The sequence below is a fragment of the Loxodonta africana genome, chromosome 3 (genome assembly GCF_030014295.1).
Source record: "Loxodonta africana isolate mLoxAfr1 chromosome 3, mLoxAfr1.hap2, whole genome shotgun sequence".
Lineage (NCBI taxonomy): Eukaryota > Metazoa > Chordata > Mammalia > Proboscidea > Elephantidae > Loxodonta > Loxodonta africana.
This window is the reverse complement of record NC_087344.1, coordinates 32,059,670-32,085,097: the sequence shown is the minus strand read 5'-3', so window position 1 is coordinate 32,085,097 and position 25,428 is coordinate 32,059,670. Positions and strand designations below refer to the sequence as shown.

Sequence of the window (25,428 nt, the reverse complement as noted above, 5' to 3'; positions counted from 1 at the left end):
TGCAAGCAGCAGTCAAGAAATTAAACGACATATCGTATTGGGAAAATATGCTATAAAAGACCTCTTTAAAGCATTCAAAAGCCAAGATGTCACTTTGAGGAGTAAGGTGCACCTAACCCAAGCCATGGTATTTTCAATTGCCTCATATGCAAGTGAAAGCTGGGCAATGAATGAGGAAAACCAAAGAAGAATTGATGCCTTTGAATTATGGTGTTGGCAAAGAATATTGAATATACCATGGACCATCAGAACAAACAAATCTGTCTTGGAAGAAATACAGCCAGAATGCTCCTTAGAAGCGAGGGTGGCAAGACTTTTTCTCATGTACTTTGGATGTGTTATCAGGAGGGATCAGTCCCTAGAGAATGACATCATGCTCGGTAAAGTAGTGGGTCAGCGAAAAGGAGAAAGACCTTCCAGGAGATGGACTGACACAGTGGCTGCAACAATGGGCTCAAACACAGCAACAATTGTGAGGATGGCGCAGGATTGGGCAGTGTTTCGTTCTGTTGTATATAGGGTCGCTAGGAGCTAGAACCGACTCGACAGCACCTAACAACAACATCTTGGGTGGTGCAAAAGGTTAACACACCCAGCCACTAACTGAAGCATTGGGGGTTTGAATCTACCCAGACGTGCCTCGGAAGAAAGGCCTTGCAACCTACTTAAATATCAGCCATTGAAAATCCTATGGAGCACAGCTCTACTCTGACACACATATGTCGACGTGAGTCGGAATCGACTCGATGGCAGCTGGTTTAATATGAATTCATGTATTTAATATGTTGAGAATGTAAGTTAATACAGTTAATATTTTGGTGACATACATCAATATATTAGTCATCCATAAATTGACATTAATAATCCATAAACAATACTAAAACCCTATTTCTGTCCTCACAGCAGGCAGGATGGAAACAGTTTGTTCACAGTGCTCTTCAGAAAGATCTTTCTGGCAGCCAGTGTGGCAGAGGGGAGGGGCGGGGCACAAGGTGAAGGGTAAGGGGCTGGGCCCAGCAGGGGAGATGGGGGACAGAGAGGTTTCCTGGCAGAGGACTTCACAGGGCTGGGAGCCCCCCTTGGGGAGGTGGGCCTGAGAGCAGGGGCCATGGACTCAGCCACGGGTGCCAATCCCTGCTCTGTCCTGTGGGCAAATGAGGCTCCCCTTCTGTGCCTCAGTTTCCACCTCAGCAGAAGGTGCGGGGCGACCAAACATCTCACACACAAAGGCAGCCAGAGGGGAGGACTCCTCAGGTGAGGCCAAGTGAGGGCGAGGGGACCCACCAGTCAGGTGAGGACAGGTGAGGCCACGAGGACCCACAGGACAGGTGAGGACAGGTTAGACCAGATTAGGGTACAGAGGGCCACTGGCTCTTGGGCTAAATGCGGGGTTTGCCTGGGAATCTCCCAACTTTGTCAATGAAAATCTCACATTCCGGACACCCCTCATTCCAGGCAGCCCAGCACGGCTGGTCACCCTAGAGCATGATCTAATACCCCAATTGTCCTTGGAGAAGGGAAGGGGGCTTCTGAAAGGAGAGGGGGGCCTAAGAGACCAAGATTCTACCTGGACGTGGCTGAACTATCCTGGCTGAGTAAAACAACCTTCTTCAGAACTGGAGGAACAGGAGCTAGGGTGGTTTGGGGTTTCCAGAAATGCTGGCTGTGGCATTTTGGTAGCACTGGTTGTATATTTTGAATATATGGTCAATTTCACACTGACTCCTGGGAGGATCCTTGTTTTCACCTGACCAGTGGGTCCTTTTGCCCTCACCTGTCCTCACGAGACCATGGGTCCCCTTGTCCTCACCTGGCTTCACCTGGCTGGTGGATCCCCTTGCCCTCACCTGTCCTCACCTGACCATGGGTCCCCTTGTCCTCAGTTGGCTTCACCTGACTGGTAGATCCCCTTGCCGTCACCTGGCCTCACCTGACCATGGGTTCCCTTGCCCTCACCTGGCCTCACCTGTCTTAACCTGTGCTCATCTGGCCTGTGGGTCCCTGCAGCCTCATCTGGCCTTACCTAACTGGTGGGCCCCCATGGCCTCACCTGATCGATGGTAGCGGTACCACTGCTCCTGGGTGATGAGTCCCAGCCTCCGGGCTTCCTGGGCCCCGGCATGCAGGACAGAGGTCAGGGTGACCTCCTCGGGTCCACGGGACTCCCCAGCACCTGCAGCCTGCAGCATGTAGGCAGGAGGGACAGCGTTCTCGTCCTTCCGGAAGCGGCGCGCCACCAGCTCCAAGTCGCGTGGCCTGGTCTTCAGCTGTGCCCTCAGCGCCTCCCACTCCTTCTCCTCGATCAGTGGGGGCACCACGCAGGGCCCGTACTGGTCACCTACGAGGGCCTGGGAGAGAGGAGCATAGGTTCAAGTGGCACATGGCACAGGCGCTAGGTCTCCAAGCCTCCATTTTCTCCCCCTAAAAACGTCTGAGGGCAGCGGTAGTTCAGTTGTAGAATTCTTGACTTCCATGTAGGAGACCCGGGTTTGATTCCCGCCCAATGCACGTCATGCGCAGCCACCACCTATCTGTCACTGGAGGCCTGCATGTCATTATGATGGTGAACAGGTGTCAGCAGAGCTTCCAGACTAGGAAGAAAGGCCTGGCAATTGACGTCTAAAAATCAGCCAGGGAAAACCCTATGAATTACAGCTGTCTGATCCACAACCAGTCACAGGGAAGGCACAGGACTGGGGAGCATTTTGTTCCCTTGTGCGTGGGGTTACCATGAGTTGGGGGCCAACTTGATTCAAAGGCAGCTAACGACAACAACAAACAAGTCTAGCAAAGTGTCACACCCTGGAGTTTTGGCAACAATTACATTAAGAAGTGTCATCAGAGACTTAGCAAAGCACCTGTGTGCAGAGGTACCTGGGAGATTGTGACATCAGACAGGTAAGTTTTGATTCCAATTGAGCATCGAGCATCACAGAGTCTTTTGAGCTGGGAAACTCCCTGTGATCAGCTGAATAATGCCCCCCTCCCCTGCCACCAAAGATATCAAGTCAAGCTGTTCAAGAGATAGCCATGACCAAGACTGTCCAGGTCCTCACCTCCTTGGACCTTGGAGTCTAATGCGGGAGTCAGACATTGCGGTGCGGTGGATCACTTTTATGTGATCTTTCTCACCTTGGTCTTGTAACTTCCACCAAATGACTGGGTGGGACTATGCAAATAAGGTGCATAGCTTGCTAATAACACAAATAAGGTGCATGGCACCTTTGTGTGGGTGGGACCATGCAAATAAGGTGTATGGAACCCTAAAGAGGGGATTGGTCAGTTTTGCCATCCCACTAGGCTTAAAATGAGCCATTCCAGAGGTGGACGGGGGGGCCTCACTACCACCAAGAAAGAAGAGCCGAGAGTGGAGCGTGTCCTTTGGACCTGGGATCCCTGCACTGAGAACCTCCTAGACCCAGAAGATGGAGAGAGACAGCTGCAACACTGAAGACAGCGAGAGATGGCAAGGAGCAGAGGCAGAGAAATGGTGGCAGCAGTGGCAGCAGAACCAGGAGACTGGCAGGAGACGGTGGTGGCTTTTTGGCCCACAGAGCGAGAAAGCTGAGCACCTCCAGGCAGGAGGCTTGCTGGCAGAGTGGGGTCCCTCCAGGCACTTGTTAGCAGAGTTAAAAAGCTTTGTAACACTTGCCTAAGCAGGGCAGAAGCCAGGCCAATAGGACAAAGGCCAGAGAGAAAGAGGCCTGAGGGCAGGGCCAAGAAGCTGTTCTGACTGAAGAACGATATCCTGAGTCGTTTCTGACCCAGAGTTGTAACCTGTTACTTCCCTAATAAACCCCATAACCATGAATATGGTCTGTGAGTTCTGTGTGGCCATTGCAAGGAATTATCAAACCCAGCAGAGAAGTACAGAGTGCGTGGGAGGGACGGTTGTTGTCAGGATTGGTAAAAAGGTTGGAGAGGAGATCTACATCTGATCCCCACTTCACAGGAGTCAGCCTTGGGCTGATGCTGATAGTGACTCTCTCTCCCTCCTCGTGAAGTTAGACGGGGCCAGATGATGCCGTCACACCATTTTACAGACATCAATCTGAGAATTGCACAAATGCAAAATCGCAGCTGTCATAGTACACAATATGTGGAGCAGACTTGTGGCAGGGGAGTTAGGGAAACTCCCCTGAAGAAATGAGAATTGAGCTGTGGAATAAGACCTGAGAAAGAGTTTACCAGGCAGGGCGTCTTGGGCAGAGGGAACAGCGCATACAAAGCCTCTAGGGCTTGCAGGCAGAGGGAATAGCATGTGCAAAGGCCTCGGGGCTCTCAGGCAGAGGGAGCAGCACGTGCAAAGGCCCTGGAGCAGGTGAGAGCATGGCCAGTGCAAGAAAGTCAGTGGGGACTGAAGCACTGACAAGGAAGGGGCAATGAACGCGGACAAGACTGTCCCCATGGGTTAGATTTTGTAGGCTGTTGTCAGGAATTAAATAGTGTCCCCCAAAAATATGTGTCAACTTGGCTAGGCCACGATCCCAGTATTGTGTGGTTGTCCTCCATTCTGTGATCTGATGTAATTTTCCTATGTGTTGTAAATCCTGATCTCTGCCTGTGGTTACTGAGGCAAGATTAGTTTATGTTAAAGAGGGTTAGGGTGGGATACAATACCCTTACTCAGGTCACAGCCCTGATCCATACCCTGGGGTGTAGCCTACATCACCTTCTACCTTAAAACCAAAAACCAAACCCAGTACCATCGAGTCGAGTTGATTCCGACTCATAGCGACCCTATAGGACAGAGTAGAACTGCCCCATAGAGTTTCCGAGGAGTGCCTGATGTATTCAAACTGCTGACCCTTTGGTTAGCAGCCGTAGCACTTAACCGCTAAGCCATTAGGGGTTCCGTTATAAAAGGTAAAAGGAGAGAGAAGAGAGCAGAGAGAGGGACCTCATATTACCAAGAAAGAAGCACTAGGAGCCGAGTGCATCCTTTGGACCCAGGGTCCCTGTGGTGAGAAGCTCCTAGACCGGGGAAGATTGATGACAAGGACTTCTCCCCAGAACCAAAAGAGAGAGAGAAAGCTTGCCTGGGAGCTGGCGCCCTGAATTCAGACTTCTAGCTTCCTAGACTGTAACAGAATAAATTCCTGTTTGTTAAAGCCATCCATTTGTAGTATTTCTGTTATAGCAGCATTAGATAACTAAGGCATCCGCGTAAAGTCCTAAGATTTTAGTCTTAATGCTAAGAGCACTACCAAAAAAAAAAAAAAAAACCTGTTGCCACCGAGTCGATTTGAACTCATGGTGACCCATGTGTTACAGAGTGGAACTGCTCCACAGAGTTTTCTTGGCTGTAATCCTTACAGAATCGGATCTTCAGGACTTTCTTGCACAGAACCTCTGGGTGGGTTCCAGCTGTCAACTATTTGGTTAGTAGCCAAGCGTAAACTGTTTACACCACCCAGGGATGTGACGAGGCCCTATTTCTGCCCCTATACACTCAGAGAGTGTCCGAAGTGGAACACAAGGGAATAAAAATGGAGGAGACCTAGGACGTTGGGCCAAGGCTAAAGTTTTGACTTTGCTCATTATAAGATGGAGGTTATTCCCCTCCCTCCTTTATTGGGTTGTTCCAGGATAATCCAGAGGCAATCTGGATAAATGGAATCCGTGAGGATGAGAGTGTTGAAGAGGATATTGCTCTCAGAGGACCCTTCCAGCAGGACAGCCTCCAGAGGAGAAGGAAGAGGAGAAGTTGGACAAGGGGTAGGCAGCCAATCACACACCAGTCCTTGATTACAAAATGCTCCTGTTTGTGTGGGATCCAGGCACATGGGAAACAGGAAAAGCTAACAAAGGGGGGCCAATGAACCCCCAAGAGCAGCTCTGGGGCTCAGGAGACACAGGAGCTGCTCGTTGCTCGAGAGTCCCGGAGTCTCTAAAAGGAGGTGCCATGGGGACCTGTCTCCTGCTGCTGCCTAATGACTTATTTACCTGAGAGACGCCTCTCCAAGGCACCCAGCATACTTGGGCTTGTGTGGAAAGTCCCCCCAAACTGAGCTACTGACGGAGAATAATGTTGTGACTCTCAGGCCATGGGAGGAAGAGGCCGGGTTCAGGAGAAAAGCAGGAAGTGGAGAGAGGTCAGCCGATCATAGGGATTTGCCCAAGCAGCCATTTTGGAATGATGCTAAAGAGCTCTGGCTGGCCATGCCTGGGGGAAGCTTGGAGATCATTCTCCAGCCCCCATGCGACCTGGAAGCCACGCTGTGCTTTTCGCTGCCCTGCATTTGGGTTGCAAAATCAAATTCCTCCTGGAATTATTCTTCTCCCTTATCTTTCCCTCTCTCTCTTTTAACCTTAAAAAAATTTGTTTTTCTTTTTTCCTTTGAAACTCAACAAAATGATTAGGCTCATTTGGAAAATTAAATTAGAAGACTGGAAAATAATTGGGAAAGAAATACTCAAGCAGGAGTGCGGAGTCTTCTAAGCATTAGAACATATTTTAAAGCAATAGTATTGAAAACAAAGTGGCGCCAACATGCAGAGAATAGTATACACACATACCCCACACACCCACTGCCGTAGTACAGAGCAAAAGAATTAAAACACAGACTCACATTACATATTATGTAAGTAAAATAATACATAATGAAGAAAGTTTCTCATCACTTCTTCCTGTGCCGCAATTCCTTTAAAACCTATTGCCGTCTAACCTGTTCTGACTCAGGGCGACCCCATGCGTTACAGAGTTGAACTGCTCCATAGGATTTTCTTTGCAGTGATCTTTACAGAAGCAGATCATCAGGACTTTCTTCCACGGTGCTGCTAGGTAGATTCGAGCTGCCAACCTTTAGGTTAGCAGTCAAGTGCAAACTGTTTGCACCACACAGGGACCTCAATTTCTTTTTAGTGAGGTCTAATCTCTAAGGCAGGGAGCCCTGGTGGCACAGAGGTTAAGTGCTTGGCTGTTAACTGAAAGGCCAGTTGTTCTACCCTGTCCTATAGGGTCACTATGAGCTGGAATCGACTTAGCAATGGGTTTGGAATCTCTAAGAACAATCTCTGGGTGGTGCAAATGGTTAACCCATTCATCTGGTAACCAAAAGGTTGCTGGTTCAAGTCCACCCAGAGGCACCTTGGAAGAAAAGTCTGGAATCTACTTCCAAAAAGATCATCCATTGAAAACCCTATGGAGCGCAGTTCTCTGCTGACACACATGGAGTCATCATGAGTCAGCATCAACTTGATGACAACTGGTTTAGTCTCTAATGCTGTGCCATTCAATAGAACTTTCTATGAGGTTGGAAGTATCCTAATCTGCACTGTCCATTGCAGTGGCCATAAACCACATGTGGCTACTGACCCACATTGAGATGTGGGTAGTGCAACTAAGGAGCTGAATTTTTAATTCTATTTGATTTTAATGAATTTAAATTTCAATATCCACATGTGGTTGGTGGCTACCATAGTGGACAGCATAGTTCTAAGACCAAACAGCTTATTTTATTAATATTTTTATTGTGCTTTAATCGAAAGTTTACAAATCAAGTCAGTCTCTCATATAAAAATTTATATACACCTTCCTATGTACCCCTAGCTGCTCTCCCCCTAGTGAGACAGCACACTCCTCCTTTCCACCCTGTATTCCCCGAGTCCATTCAGCCAGCTTCTGGCCCCCTCTGCCCTCTCATCTCCCCTCCAGACAGGAGCTGCCCACATAGTCTCATGTGTCTGCTTGAGCCAAGAAGCAAACTCATCACCAGTATCATTTTCTATCTTACGGTCCAGTCCAACCCCTGTCTGAAGAGTTGGCTTTGGGAATGGTTCCTGTCTTGGGCTAAAAGAAGGTCTGGGGACCATGACCTCTGGGGTCCTTCTAGTCTCAGTCAGACCATTAAGTCTGGCCTTTTTACGAGAATGTGAGGTCTGCATCCCACTGCTTTCCTGCTCCCTCAGGGGTTCTCTGCCAAATGGCTTTCTTGATGATACACACCCTCCCCTACATCCCATCTCAAGGAGAGGTTCCTAAAGCTTTTTCTTTTCCCCCTTGGATCTGCTCACCACCTCTTTGTGATGAAGGTGTGTTGGGCAAAGATATCTTCTTTACTTTTTTCCTCTTTACACTCTAGGACAAGGAGCCTTGGTGGCGCACTGGTTAAGCACTCAGCTGCAAACTGAAAGGCTGGCAGTTCAAATCCACCCACTAGCATGGTGGAAGAAAGACCTGGCAATCTCCTCCCATAAAGACTGCAACCTAGAAAACCCTATGGGCAGTTCTATTCTGTCACATGGGGTGGCTATCAGTCAATATTGACTCGATGGCACAGAACAATAAGAACATAATCCAGGACAGGGGTCACCAAACTTTTTCTGTAAAGGGCCAGATAATAAATATTTTCAGCCTTGTAGGCCAGACAGTCTCTGTCCCAACTACTCAGCTCACCCTAGTAGTGCAGTGCGAAAGCAGCCATAAGCAATATGTGCATGAACAGGTGTGGCTTTGTGCCAATAAAGCTTTATTGTCAAAGATAAGCAGGGTCTGAATTTGCTCCATGGGCTGTAGTTTGCTGACCCCTGCTCTAGGATTTATGAGTCAAAATGTCACAGTTCTTGGATGTCTCTGGAACTCGGTGGTGTAATAAATCAAGATTTGGATTATCGCTCAACAATAATAGCCCAAACTGTTAATTGTGGGGTGTGGGTTAATTGGGGACAGAAGGGGTGGAATTGGGAGGGGAGGAGAGAAGGCTTTGTAGTGTAGAAAAACTGGCCTCTCCTAGGATGGGAGGAAAGAAGCCCTGGTGACACAAGCAGGGAAGCACTTGGTTGCTAACTGAAAGGTTGACGATTCAAACCCACCCAGTGGCTCCATAGAAGAAGGACCCGGCAATATGCTTCTGTAAAGACCACAGGCAAGAAAACTCTACGGGGCAGTTCTGCTCTGTCGCATGGGGTTGCTGTGAGTCGAAAACGACTTGAAGGTACCCAACAACAAGAACAGGATGGGAAGAAGGATGTCTTTGAGATAGCCTCTATACAGGGCACAAAGCCTGCTAGTGATACCAGTGGGCACACGGAGGAAAAAATTCCCAAGACTCTGTGGGTCTGCACCTTCTTTATGACTTTCTAGGATCCCAAAGTGAATGGGCAGAGGAACTGGGAGAAGGTTCAGGTCAAATTCTAAGATCCCTTCCAGCTTTGACAATCCACTCTCCAACTCATGTCCTGCTTCCAATCGATTGCTAATGACTGGACTCCAGCCAGCTCTGCAGGAAAAGAGTGCTGTGATCAATTACTGTTGTCTGCCGGGGTCAAGATACAAGGGCAGGATATAATAGCAGAAATGCTACCCATGTCCTTCCACAGGTTCATTGGTGATAGAAACGAGAAGTAAGAGCTAATCCACCCTCCCATGAGACTCACCACAAATGTTGGCCCAATCGATGTTTTCTGACACCGGTCAATCTCCTCCAAACACAGTTCTGTGGTCAGGTGGTCAGTGGCCTCAGTGTTCCGAACACCCCACCTCAGATCAACAACCTGCGGATTATAAGCCACGGGTTTGCAGGGATGTGGAAAAATGGGTGATTTTTTTCAATTGCTTTTGACAGAGGCATAAAATTTAACAATCTCTCCCAAAGGGATATCTGCATTGAAAGAACCTGAACAAAACCCATTTTCCCAGTGTAATCATGAGAAAAACATTAGGTAGACCCAGACTGGAATTCATTCTGCAGTACCCCTGACCCCACCTCCTCATGATGGCCAAGGTTGTGACCCACAAGGAAAAACCAAGGAACCATCACAGACCCGAGGAAACTGGGGAGACAGGACGGCTAAACGCAATAGAGTGTCCTGGATGGGATTCTGGACCAGAAGGAACATATGAATGGAAAAACTGTTGAAATCTGAATAAAGTTTACAGTTGAGTTAATAGTAATGTACTCCCTGTGGTGAACTGAGTTCCTTTATGTGGCTTTTTGCCTTGGTTTTTTAGAAAACCAGCTTGAGAGATTTTTCCCCTAACCCTTGAGGAGCTACCTTTGCCCTAGTTTTTCACCCCAGATGGTTTGTTACTTTTGTCCAGGTTGGTTGACATTTCCTGGGTAAGCTGTAAACAATTTGTAGTTTGATACTTTTTGACTGGTCCTGGACTGCAGCCTGCCCTGTGATTGGTAAGCACCTTGCAGGGATCAGTCAATATACTATGCAAGTAAAGTGACTACAGAGTATGCAAATAAAGTGACTACAGAGTATGCAAATAAAGTGACTATGGCCTATTATGCAAATGAAGTGTCTGTGGCCTACCTCGAGCGGTTGGTCAGTTCATGGCCCTAGTGGGTAGGCCATACCTTGAAATTGATGTGGAGTTTGTGTATACATGCAGCCAACTCACAGAAGTTTTTCAGACAGGAAGCAGAAGGAAGAAAGAAGAGAGAAGCATAGAGGGAGAGGAGGCAAGGGACCTCCTAAAAGAGCTGTAACAAGGGTCAAGGGCTGTAACACTGAAGACAGCAGCAGGCCCAGAAGAGGTCCTTCTGCAGAGTCAGTGGTGACAGACGGCAGGGCCAAGGCGAGCCTGCCCTGAGGGAGCTGAGAGAAGGCCTGCATGGCAGAGAGAAGGAAACGCTTGGACAGTGAAGAGGAGCTGAAAGAGCGGTCCTGCACTGAGGAGAGGAGGCATGTGACTTCTTGTGGCCATTGCAGCAGATTATCAAACCCGGCAGAGAAGTAGAGAGTACTAAGGGAGGGAGAGCTGGTGTCAGAAGTGGTAAAAAGGTTGGAGAGTGGGGGTATGTCTGACCTTCACCTCGTAGGGATCGGCCCTGGGCTGATCTTGATTCTCATGATCCCTGTTTGAAGCTAGACAGGTTCTGACCCTGAAACTACTACCATTTTGTAACCCAATGGGAATGGGTCCTGCCCGGCACGACCCCTGGAGTCAATTGAGAGGAAAAAAAAACCCGTTGCCATCTAGTTGATTCCAACTCATAGCAGCCCTATAAGACAGAGTAGAACTGCCCCCGTGGGGTTTCCAAGGAGTGGCTGGTGGATTCAAACTGCCCACCTTTTGGTTAGCAGCCTGAGCTCTTAACCACTGTGCCACCAGGGCTCCACTATCATTTTATACCCCACTAAATTTTTCTTTAAATAATAGTAATGTTTTTGTTGTTGTTAGTTGCTGCCCAGCTGACTCGGACTCATGGCAGCCCCATGTGTGCATAGTAGAGTAATGCCCCGTCAGGTTTTCGTGGCTGTGATCCTTCAGAAGCAGATCACCAGGGCTCTCTTCTGTGGCACCTCTGCGTGGGTTCAAACCTCCAACCTTTTGGTTAGTAGTTGAGCACTTAATCATCTGTGCCACCCAGGGACTCCAAATAGTAAAATACCAATGTTAGTTTCTTAGTTGTGACCAACGTACTGTGGGCATCTAACATGTTCACGCTGGAGGAAGCTGAATGTTGGGTAGATGGGAACTCTGTATCATTTGTGCAACTTTTCTTTAAATCTGAGACGATTCTCAAATAAAAAGTTTATCTAAGAACAAAATTCTAAACATTTTTTTAAAAGAGCTTGTCTATTTTCAAACTTTTCTCTTTTAAATGAGGACATGTCCACACTTGTTCCCAGAGCTGGCTTTGCAAAGGGGAGTGTTTTGTTTGGCTGAGAAAGGACTGAGCAACGTTTCTTTGGCAACCGCACGCTTGAAGTCCATTTCTGCCTGCTGACTACAGGGAGGACCGGGCAGAATGGCTTGATTCAAGAAAGCTAAGCTGACCCCATGGAAGGTTGGGATGAAGGGAAGACAAAGAGGAACTCAGAACAGTCCCTGCCTCCCTACATTCTTTAGCCTGGAGAGAAACACACATACGTTCCTAAACTACATATGGAACAAAAGGCAAAATAGCACTGAATGTGGCTGGAACAAGAAAGCGGAAGGACAACTAGCTGTGACTTCAGACAAGGAAGAAGGGTCAGGGACCAACCTCAGGCAAGAACCTTGTTCTCCCCATCTACACAACGAGGATGTTTATAATATCCACTGCCTCATAGTGCCCATGAGGATGCGAAAGAGAGAGTGAAGTAGAGAAAATACATTTCCTCCAGTGTTTTAATATTAAAGTAGAGAGAATATATTTCCTCGTTTGTTTTAGTATAGCTGTATAAGCTGTGATTAATCTCTAGTGTTTAGAAAATGGCACAGGTTCTGTTCAATGTATGGCTGAGCAGCCTATCCCACTCTTAACATAACAAACACCCTAATACCTTACAACATGTTTTCTCCTATTCACAATGGGTGATTGAGAACTTGACATAACTAACGCTATAATGATGCTTTAAGTAATCTCTAAAAACATTTTTTTAATTGGACCAGCTGTCCCGGTCTCTTCCAATGGGGTGCGGAGCTCTCTCAGCTCTTGTGGCCTTGGTCTCTCTTCCCTTCTTTGTTCTCTTGAGAAATGGCCTTCAGCCTATAAGAGAGCAGCTAGAAAAGCCTCCTGACATTTTTGATCTGCAACTTTCTTTCTTGCTCCCTATCTCAGCCAAAGTGGACTTGGCAGAACAGTTCCACTAGCCGAGAGATTCTTATGTGAGTTTTTTTAGCCTGTTACAAACATACTGATTAGAGTCCAGATATCTGACAGGCCTATCTTTAGTTTAATAGTTTCTTGTAGTTGTTTTATGATGTTTAAGGCCATCTGTGGACTACGTGCTCAAAACATTATGTAACCCTGACCTTCCCCCTATAAAACTCTCCTGCTAGCTCTTTAGAATTAGACAGAATTTGGGTGAAATTCAACCCCCTTTGTCTCTCGAATACCGGTATTCAATAAAGCCCTCTTACTGCTTACCTCCTCCTGTCTCGGTATTGGCTTTGCGGCAGGCGGCTCGAACCTGCGATTTGAGGTAACAAGAACGTGGCAGACGTTTTATCAGTTCTTAGGGCATATGTTCCCTCTTTTTAAAAAACCAGTTACCGCCAGGCTCTCCTTGGAAACTCTATTGGGCAGCTCTACTCTGCCCTATAGGGTCGCTATGAGTCGGAATCGACTTGACGGCAATGGGTTATCAAGTTGACTCAGACTCATGGCAACGCCATGTGTGTCAGAGTAGAACTGTGCCTCGTAGGGTTTTCTTGGCTGTGATCTTTATGGAAGCAGATTGCCAGGTCTTTCTTCTGTGGTTCCTCTGGGTGGGTTCAAAGCACCAATCTTTTGGTTAGTAGCCAAGCACTTAACCATTTGCGCCATCTGGAAACTTTTTCCTTTTTAGGGCCTCTGAAATTGAGTAGATCAGGGCCACCACTTAGCTGTCAGTGTGTGAACTGTGGCATGCGTGTTGTTGTGATGCTGGATGCTATGCCACAGGTATTTCAAATACCAGCAAGGTTACCCATGGTGGACAGGTTTCACGGAACTTCTAGGTTAAGACAGACTAGGAAGAAAGGCCTAGTGATCAACTTTCAAAAATTAGTCAATGCATGGTTTCAGGGGACATCTAAGTCAATTGGCATAATAAAATCTATTAAGAAAACACTCTGCATCCCACTTTGAAGAGTGGCATCTGGGGTCTTAAACGCTAGCAAGCAGCCATCTAAGATGCATCAGTTGGTCTCAACCCACCTGGATCAAAGGAGAATGAAGAACACCAAGGACACAAAGCGATTATGAGCCCAAGAGACAGAAAGGGCCACATGAACCAGCGACTACATCATCCTGAGACCAGAAGAGCTAGATGGTGCCCAGCTACAACCGATGACTGCCCTGACAGGGAACACAACAGAGAACCCCTAAAGGAGCGGGAGAGCAGTGGGATGCAGACCTCAAATTCTCATAAAAAGACCAGACTTAATGGTCTGACTGAGACTGGAAGGACTCTGGTGGTCATGGCCCCCAGACCTTCTGCTGGCTCAGGACAGGAACCATTCCCAAAGCCAACTCTTCAGACAGAGATTGGACTGGACAATGGATTGGAGAGGGATGCTGGTGAGGAGTGAGCTTCTTGGATCAGGTGGACACTTGAGACTAGGTTGGCATCTCCTGCCTGGAGGGGAGATGAGAGGGTGGAGGGGGTTAGAAGCTGGCGAAATGGACAAGGAAAGAGAGAGTGGAGGGAGAGAGCGGACTGTCTCATTAGGGGGAGAGTAATTGGGAGTGTGTAGCAAGGTGTATATGGGTTTTTGTGTGAGAGACTGACTTGATTTGTAAACTTTCACTTAAAGCACAATAAAAATTATTTAAAAAAAAATAGTCAGTGAAAACCCTAGGGGTCACAACAGTCTGATCCGTAACTGATCATGGGGATGGCGTGGGCCTGGGCAGCATTTCATTCTGTTGTGCATGGGGTTGTCATGCGTTGGAACCAACTGGACAGCAGCTAACAACAATGTTCAGGGAATGTTGAATATTCAGCATGACTGGTTTCTTAGTCCTTGTTATGGATTGAATTGTGTTCCCCAAAATATCTGCTGGAGTCCTAACCCCTGTACCTGTGGATGTGATCCTGTTTGGGAATAGGATTTTTCAACGTTGTATTAATGAGGCCACATAAGTGTAGGGTGAGTTCTAAACCTAATCACTTCTGAGTTATAGGAATAGATTAGAGACAGAGGTAGACACAGGGGGTAGACACGCTCTATCTGACCACTAAAGAGGCAGATGTATCCACAAGCCCAGGAACTAGAAGCTGAAATAGACAAGGAAGAGCCTCCCTAGAGCCACCTGCTGAATTCAGACTTCCAGCCTCCTGAACTATGAGGAAATGAATTTTTGTTGTTTGAAGGCATCCGTTTGTGGTATTTCTGTGACAGCAACACTCGGGAACTTAAGGAGACTAGTGATGGCTCAGTGGCAAAATCCTTGCCTTGCATTTCAGAGACCCAGGTTCAATTTCCAGCCAATACACTTTATGAGCAGCCACCATCTGTCTGCCGGTGGAGGCTTGCGTGTTGCTATGATGCTGAACAGGTTTCATGGAGCTTCCAGACTAAGACACACTAGGAAGAAAGGCCTGGCAATCAACTTCCAAAAATCAGCCAGTGAAACCCTGCAGATCACAATGGCCCTGTCTACAACCAATTACAGGGATGGTGCAGAACTAGGCAGCGGTTTGTTCCATCGTACATGCGGTCATCATGAGTAAGGGGCCGACTCGATGGCAGCTAACAACAACAAGTGCAAAAAGAAAATACAGGTCCTTTTCAAAAAATCATTACAAATTTCAAGACGGAGAGAAAAGCAGAGTGTTAAACCGGGTGTGGGCCCTACATACCCATGAGGCCAGCCCTGCCTACCTCACTTCGGCTTGCATTTTGTTGCTGTTGTTGTTTGGTGCTGGCGAGTAGATTTTGACTCATGGCGACCCGATGTGACAGAGTAGAACTGCTTCACAGGGTTTTCTGGGCTGTAATCTTTACGAAAGCAGATCCCCAGGTCTTTCTCCTGCGGAGCCACTGGGTGGGTTCTAACCACCAGCCTTTCTGTTAGCAGCCGAGCGCTTAACCATTGCACTACCGAGGCTCCTTGCTTGCATTTTAAGGCAGGGGAAACTGAGGCAGGGAGGAGCAGGTAGGCACTTACCTCGAACATCAGGCCGTGCTTCTGGCAGAAGGTTTGCACTTCGGGGTAGGCTGACTTTTGCAGGGCTTCCCTCTCTGTGTCCATATCTGTAAGGAATAGCACCAAGGCTGTTAGCTGGAAGAGCCCAGAACTAGTCCCTGCCTGTGGCTGTTTTTAGCCTCCTTCATCTCCACTGAAGCTAGGGCCTTGACAACGAATCCAAAGACACAAAAGATATGGGGTAGACCCAGGGAGACCAACTGTCCTAGTCTGCCCAGGACCTTCCCAGTGTTAGCCAGAAAATCCTGCGTCCCAGGAAACTCTCTGGTCCTGGGCCAAGCAGACTGGTGGGTCCCCTGGGTTAGAACTGCCAGATAAAATCCACGGTGACCAGTTACATTTGTATTTCAGATAAACAATAATTTTTAACAAAAGTATATCCCAGTCCATGCAATATTCTGATACTTTTGCTTTTCAGATAAACCAGTTAAATTTGCGTTTCAAACACAAATAATTTTTAGCCTAAGCATGTCCTAGTCTGTGCAGCAAGTTTGGATGAATTTGCATTTCAGCTAAACCCAATTAAATTTACATTTCAGATGAAATTTTTAACATAAGTATATCCCAATCCATGCAGTATTTGTATTTCAGAGAGACCGCGTTAAATGTGCATTTCAGATAAACAACAAATAATTTTTAGCATCAACATATCCCTTTCCGCACACTATTTGGATACATTTGCATTTCAGATGAACTGAGATAGACGTGTGTTTCAGATAAACAACAAATACATTTTTTAGCATAAGTCTGTCCCATTCCATGCACTATTTGGTTAAGTTTCCAGCTAAACCCAGTTAAATTTACATTTCAGATAAATTTTTTACATGTCGCAATCCATGCAGTATTTGAATAAATTTGCATTTCAGATAACCCCAGTTAAATTTGCATTTCAGATAAACACTAGTAATTTTTAGCGTAAGTGTATCCCAGCCTATGCAATATATGGGACTTATTTATACTAAAGAATTACTCCTTGTTTAACTGAAATGCAAATTTAACTGGGTGCCCTGGTTTTGTGGGACATTTTTGTTTTCGTATGGCTTTTATTTTTTATATTTTGGCTAAATTTGGCAGCCCTCCCCAAGGTAAACCTAGATTCCAAGACCTTCTGTACCTCTGTAGAGTGGCAGACTAGCCTCATTTTCACTCCTCTGCAAAACAGGGGCTATGCCTCAACTTTGCAGGAGCTGTAAGCACCCTGAAGTCAAGGACTTCTGCTTGTCCTGGTCACTGCTGGATCCTCAGGAGTCAACCCAGGCTCTCAGTGAGAGCTGGTTAAATCCTTAAATGTTGTTGGTTGTTAGTTGCTGTCGAGTCGATTCTGATTCATGTAACCCCATGTGCACAGAGTAGAACTTCTCTCCATAGAGTTTTCAATGCTGTGATGGGACTTTTCAGGAGCAGATCGCCAGGCCTTTCTTCTAAGGCACCTCCGGGAGGGTTTGAACCGCCAACCTTTCAGCTAGTAGTTGAGTGCTTAACAGTTTGCGCTATCTAGGGACTCCAAAACATTGAATATTACCAGTCAAAGTGCCTGGTGCAACTTGCTGTTAGGTGCCCTCAAGACAATTAAGACTCGTAGCGACCCTGTGTACAAACAGAACGAAACACTGCCTGGTCCTGTGCCATCCTCACGATTGTTACCACACATGAGCCCATTGTTTCAGCCACTGTATCAATCCATCTCATCGAGGGTCTTCATCTTTTTGACTGACCCTCTACTTTACCAAGCATGACGCCCTTCTCCAGGGACTGATCCCACCTGATAACACGTCCAGAGTATGTGAAATGCAGTCTCGCCATCCCGCCATCCTTGCTTCTAAGGAGCATTCTGGTTGTACTTCTTCCAAGACAGATTTGTTCGTTCCTTTGGCAGTCCATGGTGTGTTGAATATTCTTCGCTAACATCACAATTCAAAGACGTCAGTTCTTCTTCAGTCTTCCTTACTCATTGTCCAGCTTCCGCATGCATATAAGGCAGTTGAAAACACCATGGCTTGGGTCAGAGGCACCTTAGTCTTCAATGTGACATCTTTGCTTTTCAACACTTTAAAGAGGTCTTTTGTAGCAGAATGGTGCAACACAGGTGTTGAAAAAGCATCTATTTCCTCCACATAGGCAGTGGGAGGTCACTTTAATGTCTACGGCACAAAGTGTCAGAGCTTCTTACAGCTACTGGTGCAGAGGCGCTGACCTCCCTGGCACAGGGGTCAACCTGGACACCAGTCCTGGCTCTGCCTCTTCCTTGAGCCTCATGCGGTATGATCACACCTGCCTCATAAATGTCACAGGCCATTTACATTTTCCTGCAAGTACCCAGGACCCTTGCTAAGCAATGGGGACCCAACAGCAAATAAGACATATGTCGATGGCATTGCGTGTTCGCGCTGTCCTGTCTTGGCTCAGGGTAGCTGATTGCCAAATTTCCAGGAATTTTGTGAGCCAATGGTTAACACAGCTGTTATTAAAATTAATATTGTATAGACTTACAAGGAATACAATATATTAAAAGCAGAGTGTTATGGATTGAATTGTGTCCCCCTCCAAAAAATATGTCTTGGAATCCTTACTCCTATAATACCTTTGGATGATACCTCTAGATGAGACCTCATTTGGGAATAGTGTCTTTTTTTGTTATGTTGATAAGCCCTATCAGTGTAGAATGGTTCCCAAACCTAATCCCCTCTGAGTTATACAGAGCAGCGTAGACAGAGAGAAGCAAGCACGAACTGGGGAAGACAGTACCACATGTGAGGATCGCCAAGAAACCAAGGAATACCGGGCTAAGGACGCTGAGACAAGTAACTTCCTCAAGAGCCAACAGAAAGAAACCCTTCCCCTATAGCTGATGCCCTGGACTTGGACTTCCAGCCTCCTGAACTGTGAGACAATAAATTTCTGTTTGTTAAAGCCACTCACTTGTGGTATTTCTGTTACAGCAGCACTAAGAAAATAAGGCACAGAAGTCACAAATACAACTCACTTCTGACATATTTTACTACATTTGACGTGACCTCTGTTCTAGAGGTTATTCAGGACTATTGATTCTGTATGATGGAAACATTATATAGAGAGAGAGTTGCTACTGTGCAATTCTGCCCAACTCCAGACCCAGCAAGGTAACATTGGCAGCTTGAGATCGACGATGTGGGACTATTTACACCACGGAAATTGGCAAACAGTACAGATCAAGTGTCGTTAGGTTTTTCCTAAATTTTTGGAGAGCTGATTGTTAAATATGTAGTCTTTTCCCTCATGGAATTTACAGCCTCATCAATGGACCCAGGCATTAAATAGGTACACAAATACATAGATAAGATAGTTATGGCTTATGGAATGTGCTATCAAAGAAACTTGAGTGTGAAGCTTACACACCGATGTTCAAAGCAACACTGTGCACACTGGGCCCACGCTCATGCTGCCGCCCACCTAGAGAGCCCTCCCCGACCTGGGAGACCTCACACCCTCCTGGGAGGCCAGCCAGGCAGGGCCATCTGGAGCGGTGGGCCTGTCTCACTCTCAGGGGCCCCTTTGATGACCTGCAGTTCTCGTCACAGCTTCTTTTGGTCTGCAAGCACTATTCACAATAGCCAAAAGGTGGAAACAATCTAAGTGTCCACCAGCAGATGAGTGGATAAAAATAAAATGGTGTATCCATACAATGGCGTATTACTCAGCCATAAAAAGGAATGGAGCACTGATATATGCTACAACATGGAGGAACCTTGGTAACATTCTGCTGAGAGGAAGAAGCCAGACACAGAAGGACAAATACTACATGATCCCACTTACATGAAACAGGCAAATGTACAAAGACTAAAGCTTATTAGTGGTTACCAGAGGTGGGAAGGAGGGTGAAAGGGGGAGTTTTAATTTAGGGGGCACTGAGCTTCTGTTAATGGTGGTAAAATAATTTGGAAATGGATAGTGGTCATGGCTGTGCGACATGATGAAGTAATTAATGTCACCGAATTGGACACATACAAAATGGTGAATGGCACATGTTTTGTTACATATATTTTTACCACATAAAGCAATTAGGAAAAAAAAAAAATATATGTGGGCTGTGCTGGAGGTAACTTTATACTGGGGGCAGAGGGAGGCTCCCTGAGGAGGGGCTGTTTAAGCAGAGGTCCCAAAGGGTAGGAAGAAGAAGGAGGAGAGAGGAGTCTGAGGTCAACAGTCCTCAGTGGAGTCTGGGGCTTCATGGGTTCCAGGACCTGCCAGAGGCTGCTGGTGTGGCCACAGAGAGTGGGTGAGGGGAAGTTTATAGGTGATAAAGTTGGGTGGGTGAATTTGAGGTCTATGACGCAGTGTGATCATCATAAATGTTAGTTGCAATATCATTTAGTACTACCAGCACCTCTATCGAGTTGGACTCAGCCTAGCTTGTCTAGGAAGAAATAGAGGTTCCAGGAGGTTGCCGTGTCCGACTTGGGTCACTGGCTGAACTGCGTTCATGTCCAGTCTCCTAGAGCCCCCTGGGCCATACCCATAGCTCTGGCACCCCGAGAGAGCCCACTTGCTTCTAAGGCCCTAGCCCTGGGCCCACCTTACCTGAGACTGTGGAGCTGATGAAGATGGCCACACCTCTGGACAGGGGTGCTGGGAGGGGGCCTGGCTGGCCCTGCAGGAGTCGCCGGCGGGTGCCTGGGCTGAGGGGGCCCACGCTCATGCTGCCACCCACCTGGAGGACCTTTCCCCACCTTGGAGACCTCACGCCCTCCTGGGAAGCCAGCCAGGCAGGGCCATCAGGAGTGGGGAGCCTGTCTCACTCTCAGGGGCCCCTCTAGCGGCCTGCAGCCCTTTTCACTGCTTGCCTTGGTCTGCAGAAATTAATGGGGGGACAGCGGGCTGTGGCCTCCACGCCAAGCCCGTGGACGTGGCTCCTCCAGGCTCTGGAGCCTTCTCCCCCTCAACCAAGTATCTCCTTGCCCTCAGAGCTCAGCGGTCGCCACAGCAACTGTGGTTTCCCAGAGCTGAGTGTTGGGGCCCGGGGACCAGCCAGTATCTCTAACACCTGGGTCCCCTGGGAACTCTGTGTAAATGGAGCTGGGCCCAGGTGTGCAGAGGGGAGGCCACGGGATGCTGGCAGCCATGCCCATCCCTGGTGGGGCAGGCAAGAAGGACAAGGACCGGCGAAGCCCCTACCACGTCCTACACTTACCTCCCCTTCCAAAGAAGCAAATTCCTTCCAGGACTAAAAAAAAAAAAAAAAAAAAAACGCAATCCTCACCTGGGTCCACTCTGCTCCCAGGGACACTTGGCATTGTTAGGAGACATTTTTGATTGTCACTGTTGGGGGAACGATGCTACTGGCATTGAGTAGGTGGAGGCCACGGATGCTGCTCAACACCCTACAGTGCACAGGACAGTCCGCACACGGAGAATGATCTGAAACCGAATGTCAGCAGTGCAGAGGCTGAAAAAGCCTGCTTTCAATCAGCAAGCCAGATATTCCTGCCTGCAGGAGGCGGGAGTGTTGGCTAAGAAGGGAGATTAGCAAGTCTCAGAGGGGCAGTTAAACACCTGTCTCTATCCAACCGGGATGTGCCCTTTGAAATAATAAAAAACATGGGTTGAGCATAGAATTACCATAACAAAACCAGTTACTGTGGAGTCCATTCCAACTCATGGCAACTCCGTGTGTGCCACGGTAGAACTATGCTCCATACGGTTTTCGATGGCTGATTTTTTGAAAGTAAATTGCCAAGCCTTTCTTCTGAGGCACCTCAGGGTGAACTCTCATCTCCAACCTTTAGGTTAGCAGCCAAGAGCATTAGCTGTTTGCACCACCCATGGACTCCTAGAACTACCGTATGACCCAGCAATCCCAATCCTGGGTGTATCCCCAAAAGAATTGAAAACAGGGACTCAAACAGATACCTGTGCACCAGTGTTCATGGCGGCATTACTCACAATAGCCAAGAGGTGGAAGCAATCCAAGTGTCCATCAACAGACGAAGGGATAAACACAACGTGCTCCTTCCGAACAATGGAACAGTATTCAGCCATAAAGAGAAGTGACGTCCGATACACGCTACGATGTGGACGAATCTTGCAAACATCATGCTCAGTCAAAGAAGCCAGACACAAAAGCCCGAATATTCTGTGAGTCCACTTACACGAAACGTCCGGAATAAGCAAATGCACGCAGACCAAAGTTTATTAGAGATGACCAGGAGATGGGGATGGCTCATTGTTTAATGGGGACAGAGTTTCTGTTTGCGGTGATGAAGAAGTTTTAGAAATAGTGGTAATGGCTGTGCAACATGGTGAATGTAATTAATGTCACCAAGTTGTACACTTAAAAGTCCTTAAAACAGTGAATTTTATGTTACATATATTTTACCATGATAAAAATGTTAATTTTTTAAAAAGTAGGAAGCTAATAAAAGCGGTAGCACAGTTTTACGCATGTTAAAGGGGTCCCTGGATGACACAACTACTAACTGAAAAGTTGGCGATTCGAACCCACCCAGAGGCACCTTGGAAGAAAGGCCCGATGATCCACTTCCGAAAGGTCACAGCCTTGAAACCCTATAGAGCAGTTCTACTCTGCATACATGGGGTCACCGTAAATCAGAGGTGACTCGATGGCAAATGACAACTACTAACAAATGGTATAGAAATACGTAAATACTACAATAAATATGCTACGTTAGCTCAAAAAGAAAAAAAGCGGGGGCTCTATTGACAAGGGAAAGACTCCCTCCCACTTTGGCATTATTTAAAATGTCTTTGCGGTATAAGCTCTGCCCACCTGCCTCCCAGCAGTAATAAACCACCACAGAGATGGACAGAGGAATGTGTACCTTGGCGTCCGCGGGCCCGGCTTGAGTCCTGGCTCCTCCATCGCCTTCCTGGGTGATTTAAGCCAGAGGCCTTCTTCTCAGGGCAGCAGATATATCATCTGTGAAATGGGCGGAAGAACCATCAGGCCGGGGTAGGGTGAGGAGAACAGGGCACTCGCCTCTGGAGCAACATTTCAGGGAACCCAGTGGGCTGATGCAAATGGGGAATGTGCTCCAACCGAAAGGTTAGAGGTGTGAGTCCAATCAGAAGCACCTCAGAAGAATGTCCTGGCAATCTACTTCTGAAAAATCAGCCATTGAAAACGCTGTGGAGCACAGTGCTACTCTGACACACGTGGGGTCACCAGGATTTGGAGTCAACTTGATGGCAACTGGTACTGGCCACTCAGTTTCTCCACCTCAGCACTGCTGACATTCAGGGCCGGATCATTTTCTGTGGTAGGGCTGTACACTGTAGGGTGCTGAGCAGCATCCCTGCTCTCCACCCAGTAGCACCGCCCCCCCAAGTAGTGACAACCACGAATGTCTCTAGACGTTGCCAAGGAACCCCCGGGGGGCAAAATCACTCCCCCCAGTTGAGATCCACTGGGATAGATAGGTAGGCAGGCAGGCAGGCAGGCAGGCAGGCAGGTAGGTAAGTAGTAGACAGACAGTTATAAATAGATCAAGACAGAATGATCGAGATAGATAGGTGATAGGGTCTCTCAGACTAAGCTAAATTTCTTAGCCTTGGCATTGTTGACGTTTAGGGCCAGATTGGAGCCCTGGAGGCACAGTGGCTAAGAGCTTGGCTGCTAATCAAAAAGTCGGCAGTTCGAATCCACCAGCTGCTCCTTGGAAACCCTATGGGGCAAGTTTACCCTGTCCTATGGGGTCACTATGAGTAGGAACTGACTCAACGGCAGCAGATTTGTTTGTTTGTTTTTTCATTTTTTGGTTTTCGTTCTCTGTGGTGGAGGCCATCCTGTGCACTGTAGGGTGTTAGCAGCATCCTTGGCTTCTACCCTCTAGATGTCAGTAGCACCCCGTCTACCCGTTGTGACAACCAAAATGTCTCCAGATGTTACCGATGTTCCCTAGGGGTTAAGATTGCCCTCCCCACCCCCAGATGAGAACAGCTGGTATACACATCTAGCTTATCCCAACCTCAGGGCCTTTGCATGTGCTGTGCTGAACTCTTCATATCAAGTCTATCTCAACTTCAATGCCACCTCCTGAGAGCTCTCTCTGATCATCCCCTTGCTCAGTGCCCACCCCCAAAATCTCTCTCTAAGCCCTTGCCCTATTTTAATTCTCTGCACAATACTCACCACCGGCTGACAAAGCTCTTCTTTATCTGTCTACTGTTTGGCTCTGCAATGAGAGCTTGAGTTCCATGAGCACAAGGACCTTGTCTGCAGGGTCAGCGAGTCGGGCACGTAGTAGGTGCTCAGCTGTTGTTGTTAGCTGCCATCCAGTCAATTCTGACTCATAGCAACCCCATGTGTTACAGCGTAGAACTGCTCCATAGGGTTTTCTTGGCTGTAATCTAATGGAGGAAGATTGCCAGGCCTTTCTTCCAAGGTATAACTAGGTGAGTTTGAACTGCCAACCTTTCGGCTAGTAGTTGAGCACTTAACCATTTGTGCCACTCAGGAACTAGGTGCTCAGTAAATAGTTAAGTCAACAAGTCCGTCTTGACTTTTGTTTGTTACCACAGGCAATTCGGCAAGACTGCATTGCTCTGAAAATCCCAGCGCCCACCTTGTAGCGGCCACTTTATTTCCATTGCTGCTCCTCCTCTCTGTCTGCTCCCCGGTAGTGGAAGGGCCAATTTAGAACCCTCTGGAGAAGTAGGTCAGGGAAGAAAGTTTTCTAGACCTGATGGTGCCCAGAAGACAACCACCAGCAACCGGAGCCACTTTCGTCTTAGGGACTTTGTTCGTCTCTCCCTGCCCAATTCTCCCAGCAACGGGGATAATGAAAGAAATTGTTTGGCTCACAGCACCAGCTTAGCTGGGCTCCCAGCCAGATGGGCAGTTAACCATTGTGTGCTGGGTAATACAGCTTGTTGCAGGAGATGCCACCTGTTGGGGGTGTATGAGGCACCAGCAGGTCTGCAGATGTCACCAGCAATCCACACAATGACCCCGAGAGAGAATATTATGATCCTGTCCCACAGAGGAAGAAAAGGAGGTGCAGAGAGATGAAGCCCCTTGTCCCTGAGGCTTGACTTCCCGTGCCTGAGTTTTCACAGCTACCTGGGTTGATGAATGCTGTGATTAAATTGTGTCCCCCAAAATCCTACTTGGAAATGGAATTGCCTTTGCTAATTAGATCATACCTGAGGGGGTGGAGAGAGAGAGATAGATGATAAATAGATAGATGTTAGGTAGACTACAGACAGACAGATGATTGGTAGATAGACAAACTGCCACTGAGTCTGCTCTGATTTCATGCACAACAGAACGAACTGTTGCCCTGTCATCCTCACAATCACCAGCATGTTTGAGTTCGTCGTTGCAGCTACTTTGCCAGTCCATCCATCTCACTGAGGGTCTCCCTCACCCTCGCTGGCCCTCTACTTCATCAAACATGATGTCCTCCTCCAGCGACTGATCCCTCCTGATAATGCGTCCAAAGCAAGTGAGTCAGACGATGTTCTGTTGTGACCCATAAGGCTTTTATTGGCTAATTTTCAGAAGTAGATCACCAGGCCTTTCTTCCTAGTCTTAGTCTGGAAGCTCTGTGGAAACTCATCCACCATGGGTGACCCTTCTAGCATTGAAATATCAGTGGCATAGCTCCCAGTATCACAGCAACACCCAAGCCACCATACTATGACAGACTGACAGACAGGTGGTGGTACCTGAGGAGCGTGGATTCTAAATCTGATTACTTCTAAGTTACAAAAAAAGCAGATTAGACTCAGAGACACATATACACGAGGGAAGACAGATGCCGTGTGAGCGCAGTCTTCAAGCAAAGGAACCAAGGAACACCCAGGACAGGGAAGGAATCAACATGGCCCAGACACTGATTTGGACTTTTAGCTTCCA

At 47.5% G+C, this 25,428-nt stretch overlaps 1 protein-coding gene across 1 annotated transcript in view; it reads right to left on the bottom strand.

Annotated features, from left to right (window-relative positions):
* NWD1 (NACHT and WD repeat domain containing 1) overlaps positions 1-15,685 on the bottom strand; it is an 84,450-nt gene extending 68,765 nt beyond the window's left edge. The window contains exons 1-3 of the mRNA XM_010593239.3: positions 15,537-15,685; positions 9,379-9,495; positions 2,051-2,348 (exon numbers count right to left, since the gene is read on the bottom strand). Of these exons, the coding sequence (XP_010591541.2) occupies positions 2,051-2,348; positions 9,379-9,495; positions 15,537-15,620 (499 nt within the window). The 5' untranslated portion in view covers positions 15,621-15,685. The remainder of the gene's footprint in view (positions 1-2,050; positions 2,349-9,378; positions 9,496-15,536) is intronic.
* Between the last annotated feature and the right edge of the window lie 9,743 nt (positions 15,686-25,428).